An 8,275-nucleotide genomic window follows, 5' to 3' on the forward strand; every position below is an offset into this window, starting at 1 on the left:
AGAAAAAAATATAAGAATTTTTAATACATGAAATAGTTATCTAATATTTTTCTGATATACACCTCTTTCTTACACTTTAGAAAATATTTTCTTATCTCTCAAGTTGTACAGATAAAACATACTTTTCAATCAATGGAAAACTGAAGTTAAAATAAGTGATATTTTCAAGGTGACAAACACAAGGAGTAGCAGTACTGTGAGCAAGGACACGTCCGACTCGAGTGTCACGCCAGGCCATCTAATCACCTGAATCCTCCCACCCCCACCCGCTCGCCGAAGGACTCAGCGCCCAACGACTGCGCTGTGTCCTCACTGTGCCCCAAAGGCATTTCGCTTCTCAGGTTCCTGCCTCACTGTAGGGGGGGTTTCCTTGTTCTTTGAATAGCTGTTCTCCCTTCACAAGTATGAGAGAACGCAGAGGGCAGAAATTCCTTCTCCCCTCAATGCCAGTATCTGATTGCCCCAACAGCATTTTGTCTCTAAGGAGCGGCGACAGGGGTGAGAGAAAAAAATCTAAGTTCCAACTGCAGCAGGACAAGCCGCAGGCGAAACCTCCCGGACACCGGATTATTTAAAGGAAGTGGCTTTGTTCGGACGGGAGCGTCAGCAGACTTGCATCTCAAGAACCGAGCTTCCCAACAAAGAAAATCCTAGCCCTTTTAAAGGCTTACAGTTCTAGAAAGTACGTGAGAGGGTCATGAGGGATGAGGTAGGCGTGGGGCACGTGGCCAGGTGGGGCTCTGAGCGAGAACGGAGGGCGATTCTCCGCGTTACGCCTGCGATCTACAGAGGAGTGCGGTTACGGGTGGGGGTTAATCTTCAGCCTCCAGGCCTCATCAGCGGCGCCAGCCGACCTCGCCACTGACCTCATGCCTACTAGGTCTCAACTTTCATCTCCTCCTCCTCTGAGACACGAGACAGGAAAGAGGGGTCTCCTCCCCCACAATGGGTTAGCGTTTTAGAGGAAGGGGACAGAGGCGTATTCCAGGAGACTCAGTCCCAGGGGGTTCATCCATCCAGCTGCTCCTGAGAGGCTCCACCCCTAAACCTCACCTTGTCTTCTGGGAGAAGGGACCCAAGGGCTGACAATCACTATTTATGACACTCCCAGAGACACGGCCACTGTGGGCACATTGCGTCATCCTCAAACAGTTTTGAACCCAGGCCCCAGAAAAAGCAGGAGGGTGTCTGAGGACACATCACCATTTAAAGGTTCCAAAGGGAAACCTCCACTCAAAGGCTTTCTGCTAAAGTGCGTGAGCCTGGGGAGGCACAAAGAAGGTTCTACATGGACGAGGTCAGGTGATTATGCTTTCCCCTCAGGTTAAATGTTCAGAAGCAGCTGTCACTGCTCAATGAAAACATGATAAACAATTAAAATACTGCATCTGTTTCAAATGTACAATAAAGAACCAATAATCATGTAAATTGGAGAGAGGAGGTTGGGGTTTGAGAGCGTGAGGAAGAAACTTGAAATTTGGAATTTTACTCAAGTTTTAGAAGACTTAGGGTCATGGATTTGAGACCCTGCTTGCCACCCATCTGGAAAGTGCAGGGAAAACCGGCACCGCTGCGGAAATCACTCAACAGGAAGACACGTGGTGCCGAGCTCCTCGCCAAGAAAACCCAAATGTACGTCACGCCTTTCTTGTAAAGTCATAACTTGAACGCAAAGAAAACTTAACCCCAAATCAGCAATTTACTTCTGATTACATAACCGGGAACCAACCACCTAAATAGTCCGAATAACAGAACTACATAATTAACACTAATCAAGTATTCAATTGGGGTTGCTTTGGGCTGGGCGGGGTAATCCCAGCACACTGCGGGGCTGAGGCGGGAGCCTAAGACCAGGAGTTCAAGACCAGCCTGGGCAACATAGGGAGCCCCCTCCCCCATCACTAAAAGAAAAAATAAGTTTGCTTTGCTTCCCTACGCACTTTATAAAAGCCTTTCCACCGGGCCCGTCTGGTGGCCCGCAAACCAAAAACCAAAACCGTGGCTGGGTGCTCCCTACTCGTGAATCGCTGTTTGCGCAAACCGTAACGCTTTAATGAAACCTGAGTTTAATTTTTAACAAGATTAAAGAGGGGCCGGAAACGGCAGCGGCCACGGCGCCTCCTCTCCCCTGGGGACCCTCGGGTCTCGCCGCAGGACCCCGGGGAGCCGCGGGGAGGCGGGCGCCGGGCTGGGGAGGGCGGGTCTCGAGCAGGGCGGAAGTCGCCCGCAGACCCGGGACGGGAGCCCGGGGTGCCCCTGCCCGCCCAGCGCTGCCCGGCGCCAGAGGGGAGCGAGGGCCGCGCCGCGTAGGCAAAACCCGGTCCGCCCTCGGGAACCGACCGCGGGGAGCCCGAGTCCCGGCCGCCACAGCCCCCGCCCCTTCTCCAGACCCCCGGCGGCGCGACTCACCATCTCCCGGCTTCCGGGGCGTCCCCCAGCACATGCAGGTCACAGGAGGCCCCGGGCTGCGGCCGAGCCTCCTGCACCCCCGGGAGAGAAGGCGAAGGGCAGCGGCGACCGGCCGACCCGCGCACGTGCGGACGGGAGAGACAAAGGCCCGGCACACCCGGAAGCGGCCTCGGCTTCTCTGGCGGAGCGCCTGATGGGCAGTCCCCGCCCCGGTCCCCCTGATTGGATAGGGCTTCAGGCCCCGCCCCCTCCGGCACTGAGTGACAGGTGACACGCTCCCACGTGTGTCTGAATGAGGCAGCGTTTTGGCTCCAACTCTTCTCTGGGAGGGTTTCCTCTCCGGGTTGGGACCTAGCCTTGCCTAGGGGACATTCATTTGTATACTCTTTTTTTTTTTTTAAATTAAGATGGGGTTTCACCATTTTGGCCAGGCTGGTCTTGAACTCCTGACCTCAGGTGATCCACCCACCTCGGCCTCCCAAAGTGCTAGAATTACAGGCGTGTGCCACCGCGCCCGGCTCATTTATATACCCTTAACCTTGCATGTAACGTTCCATTCCTTTGTGAATAATATATATGATATTTAAAATAGGAAACAATATAATAATTCTTTCAAAATTTCAGACTTATTACCTTTCATGGCCTCTGGTCTTCCGGGGAAGCAGTCCGAGCAGGCTGAGGTTTGAAAAGGGAAGCAAGCCTCTAAGGCAGCAACTTCCATAGAAATCACCTGCGAGCCACAGGTGTCATTTAAAAATTTCTAGCAGCAACAGAAAAGAGAAGTAAACAGATAAAATTGATTATAATAAATTAACTCATATCAACAATGTTATGATTTAAATATATAATCAATATAATATTAATGAAGGATTTTTTGTTCTTTGTTTTTTGGTACTAAATCTTTCAAAGTCACTGTTTTAAACTTCCAGCACATACCAATTCAGACCAGCCACATTCTAGGTGCTAAGTAGATCCCTGTGGGCAATGGCTCTCACTCTGAAGTGCAGTTTTGAGGGCTCTGACTCCCCTGACCTCAGGGAAGTGAAGGGCCCAAACCCCTCTTTTCTTTTCTTTTATTTTTTTTCAAAAAATTAATATTTGTTTTGTCTTTTAGTTTAAAATTTTTTTTTTTTTTTTTTTTTTTTTTTTTTTGAGACGGAGTTTCGCTCTTGTTACCCAGGCTGGAGTGCAATGGCGCGATCTCGGCTCACCGCAACCTCCGCCTCCTGGGTTCAGGCAATTCTCCTGCCTCAGCCTCCTGAGTAGCTGGGATTACAGGCACGCGCCACCGTGCCCAGCTAATTTTTTGTATTTTTAGTAGAGACGGGGTTTCACCATGTTGACCAGGATGGTCTCGATCTCTTGACCTCGTGATCCACCCGCCTCGGCCTCCCAAAGTGCTGGGATTACAGGCATGAGCCACCGCGCCCGGCACAAAAATTTTTTTTTTTAAAGATGGGGTTTCACCATGTTGGTTAGGCTGGTCTTGAACTCCCGACCTCAGGTGATCCGCCCGCCTTGGCCTCCAAAGTGCTTGGATTACAGGCATGAGCCACCATGCCTGGCCTCGAACCCCTCTTTTCTGCTAGCGGTGAGGGAATGCCCTCTTTCTGCAAGCATCTCTCTTTGGACCCAAGTGTGGCAGAGACGGTGCCCAGAGAGAGAAGTGGGCTGCAATAAAGAAGTATCTAAGAGGCCAAGCACGGTGGCTCACACTGTAATCCCAACACTTTGGGAGGCCGAGGCAGGTGGATCACCTGAGATCAGGAGTTCAAGACCAGCCTGACCAATATGATGAAACCCCTTCTCTACTAAAAATACAAAAATTAGTCAGGTGTGGTGGTACGCACCTGTAGTCCCAGCTACTCGGGAGGCTGAGAGGGGAAAATCGCTTGAACCCGGGAGGCAGAGTTTGCAGTGAGCCGAGATCACACCACTGCACTCCAGCCTGGGCAACAAGCGCAGAACTCCATCTCAAAAAAAAAAAAAAGTATCTAGGGGGAGTCTACTGCTTCCCACCTGCTCTTGCCAGGGGCCCAGGCTCTTCTAAAGACAGTGGAAAAAAGATGAGGGGCCCCAGGAGTAGAAAACCCATGTCTTCAGATTTGTCTGCAGCCTTAACCTCAGAGTTTAGATGTGAAGGGAATATTTTAAAGACAAACTTTTCATTTTGCAATTTGGCTTCGGCCCTAAGGGTCAGGCTGTGGTTTTCTGCTTCCTCCTGTGGTGTGGAGTTTAAGTGTGTGAGATTAAGCACAATCACACGCATGCACGTCTACATGCACTTCTGTATAGCTCAACACCGTCTAACCAGAGATCCAACTTTACATAAAGGGAAAAGGGAATCAGTACTTAGAGGTGCCTTCTGTCTGGTAACTTGTAATCAACATGTCATTGAATCCTGGCATCCTGTCTGCGCTAGGTGTACGTATCAGCTATCGCTTCATAGTAAAACTCCCCAAAACTTATTAGATTGAGCTGGTCCACCTTTTAGGCTGTGCTCAGATGAGCCATTCTTTGGGTCTCAGCCAGGCCCTTCGGCTTCTGGTTGACCAGGCAACGCTGCTTCTGCGGGCGAGCTGCCTGTCAACTGTGGCACTTTGGTTTTCCTCCCTGTAATATCTCATCCTCTAGCAGGCTCACACGGACTTGTTATCATGGAGATGCCAGGGTTCCGAAATAAAACGCAGAAGCACTGAAGAGCTCTTGTGCCTAAGCCCCAAACTGGCACACGGTCATGGTCACAGCTTTCTATTGGCCAGAGCAAGTAAGGCCAATGAGATTCAAGGTTGGGGAAACAGATTCTGCCTCTCAATGAGAGCAGCTATAAAAGCACATCACAAAGGGCATAAAATGAATTGGTGTCATTTTTGCAATCAGTATCATACCTTTTCTTGCAGATGAGGTTTATATAACTTTCCAAGACAAGAAACTTGTCCAAAGTCCCACAGCTACTAAGAGGCTGGGCTGAGACTCAGGATTAACTTTTCCTGACTCCAAAGCTCATGCACCTCTGTAAACCACACGAATCAAGCAGCTTCTCCAAACCTTGGAAGTCCTGGAAAGTAACTCTTCTGCGGTAGAAGCAAGAATCCTGTGAGATTCCGATGCATCCAGCACTCTTCACCACTTGGAACACCTGCCTCCAGAGAACGCTTCTGAAGCATCTTGGAAGAACTTGGGATAATTTAAGGAAATGTTGATTTCCTAGTTTAGGAAAGCAGTGCTCAGTGTTATATATATTTTATTTCGTTTCACAGGATAAATTTAAAAGCATATATGATGCACTCCATATGAATGCAAATTCTATTCATCCCTTTTTGTTATCTGTAGGCTATTTATGATTTTCAACAAAGACGAAATCAAACTACTTTGTCTGAAATAACCTCTTACTCTGAAAGCAAGTAACATAAAAATAGACTTGCTGAGAAAAAATTCTTTCTGCTGCGATTTAGCCAAACAGCTGAATACAATTTGAAGCCATCCTTTGGTTTTTTAACAAGGCAAGGTTGTTTTCCAAGACCTCAAATAGATCACGTGAGTGTCAACGCTACTATATTGACTCAGAAGGTGGACCGGATCCTAGGTCTGGAGATGGAGTGGTGAGAGGGCCTGCACCAGCAGGTGAAGACCATGAGTTCATCGGTGAGATCCATTCATCAGGTGTGGGGGTTTGAGGTCCTGATGTTCATAACAAAAGTTATGTGTATACTAAAAGTAAATTGCAGAACATTACAAATAATCATACATGAACCCAAAATGTCAACAACTACAATTACTGTTGTTCGTCGTTATTCTAAGTATTTTACCACAATTAGAAGTAGTAGCTGTTGCTGCTGCTGCTTCTGCTGTTGTAGGAACGTGAGGAAACGTGGAAGAAGGTCTGCTGCCCGCCCATGCCGCTGCCCCGACGGCTGCAGACTCGCTAGTTCTGTGCAGACTTTAGACCTCTGTTGCGAAGCTTTAACTCAAGAGACTTTCAGTGCTCTGCTGCGGCAGAAACAAAGTTTGAGTCAAGACAGAACAACAATTCTATGAATTTGAAGGTGGAGAGTAGGATGTTTCTGGGGTGCAGTTGAAGGGGAAGAAGCATACAGCCCTTAATGAACAGATGGAAGCCTATGGTGAATGGCAGGGTTTGGCCACGAAGCAAATCACGTTTGGATTTTACGGCTGGTCACTCAGTGAAACTGACACACCTGCAGAGCTGGAAATGGAGAATAAATAAGTGTGTTCCAGCGGCAGACGGGAGTGTCTTCTAGAAACACACCTGCTGCCTTGCCCGGAACCTCTCCCTACAGCTGAAGCAGACACTCTCGTGTAGAAAACCACGATGTGACTTCACCACGTTCTGGCTGGTACAGCATCTTTTTCTCCATTCTTTTATTTTCCCCTTCGCCATTCCGTTGGGTAGGCACACAGGCATGTTGCTGTTTTTGCTTGCTAAATGACATGTGTTGTTGAGCTTCCAAATGAGATGGGGCAGAATAATACTGGTCCTGTGAAGACTCCCCCACCAGGGGCCACCACTCAGCCCTTATCTCTGTATTTCAGGACTTCAACAACAATAACAAAAAACCGTAATACCCTTGCATAGATTGTTTAATGAGTTAATTTTAATGTTTTTAAATATAGAATTGTAAAACCAAAACAATTTCATGACTTTTCTTCTACATAGTTCATACACAGGGTGAATCTGTTCCTACACAGGACGAATCTGTTCATACACGGGACGAATCTGTTCCTACACAGGGCGAATCTGTTCCTACACAGGGCGAATCTGTTCCTACACAGGGCGAATCTGTTCTTACACAGGGCAAATCTGTTCCTACACAGGGCGAAATGACATCGAAAGAAAAGAATGAATATAAAGTATTTTCCCTTCAACTCCAGTGTCTGAGTGTTTAAATAGGCATCTTATGTAAAATGAAATATATATATATATATATATATAAATTAAAATGTAAAGTTTAACTCACCACCCAGTATATCAGTTGGACCAAAAATGAGGAAAAAGAGGCATCTGTCTGCAGAAAGTTCTAAATTCTCCTGGGAGCCCCAGACCACTTGTACCTCCGATGGGGACCCTGTCCTTGTCCTGTTGCCACTGGCAGTGCATCCCGGTGAGGTGCCCAAGTCTTGACCCAGGAGGCGCAGGGAGGGTAGAAGGTTGTCTGTCTCAGAGCCAGGCCAACATCCCTGACCCAGGGCCCTCTGAAAGAAGATTCCCAGGGTCTCCTTCAGCTGCCAGAAGGGTGATGCCATTCTAGAGAAATTATAAATGTTCTTGGGGGTTGATCCGTAGGTGGGCTGGGCACCCTGTGCTCCTGGGAGCTGGAGCAGGCAGGACCCCACCCTCCTGGGCGCAGCTGTCACAGCTGCAGACCCAGGCATCTCTGCACTCTCGAGGGCCCAAGAAGGTCCCCACACCCCCACTGGCTTGGAAGTGCTTGCTCCAAGCTGTCTGACTTCTCCTCTCTGTCGGCATCTGCTCTAAGCACAGAGAAAAGCCGAGTCTGAGCTCGTGCACATTCACAACTGGCTGGGTGTGTGCACACTTGGGGCAGTGCTGACATGCCAGCAACCTGCCACCTCGGCCCCCTCCAGACTTTGGGCACCAACGAACATGGGAGGGAGGCCAAGGGGGGCTGAGGGCAGCTTGGCACTGGTCTGCAGATACCCCTTGGCACAAACAGCCTGGGCACCGTGAATGACAGCAGGAGTCAGGCTCCCAGGCGGAAGGGTACGGGTCCCCAGTGAAGCCCCACCTTCCCACTGGGGAGGGCCTGAAGTCTGGGGTTCCACAGACTAAAGTGGTAGCTGGCGGTGGTTTCTCCGAGCCCACCCATAGCCACCCACGGACCAA

The 8,275-nt window shown here is 49.2% G+C and overlaps 1 protein-coding gene across 1 annotated transcript in view; it reads right to left on the reverse strand.

Moving 5' to 3' along the window:
* The window catches only part of ZNF124 (zinc finger protein 124), a 32,072-nt gene extending 25,261 nt beyond the window's left edge, over positions 1-6,811 (reverse strand). The window contains exons 1-4 of the mRNA XM_021666936.2: positions 6,680-6,811; positions 6,219-6,359; positions 3,043-3,169; positions 2,410-2,697 (exon numbers count right to left, since the gene is read on the reverse strand). Coding sequence (XP_021522611.2) covers positions 2,410-2,697; positions 3,043-3,169; positions 6,219-6,359; positions 6,680-6,811 — 688 coding nt within the window. The remainder of the gene's footprint in view (positions 1-2,409; positions 2,698-3,042; positions 3,170-6,218; positions 6,360-6,679) is intronic.
* Positions 6,812-8,275: the final 1,464 nt, after the last annotated feature.

This window comes from Aotus nancymaae, unplaced genomic scaffold (assembly GCF_030222135.1).
Source record: "Aotus nancymaae isolate 86718 unplaced genomic scaffold, 86718_ANA_hifiasm-v0.15.2.pri h1tg000032l_1, whole genome shotgun sequence".
Lineage (NCBI taxonomy): Eukaryota > Metazoa > Chordata > Mammalia > Primates > Aotidae > Aotus > Aotus nancymaae.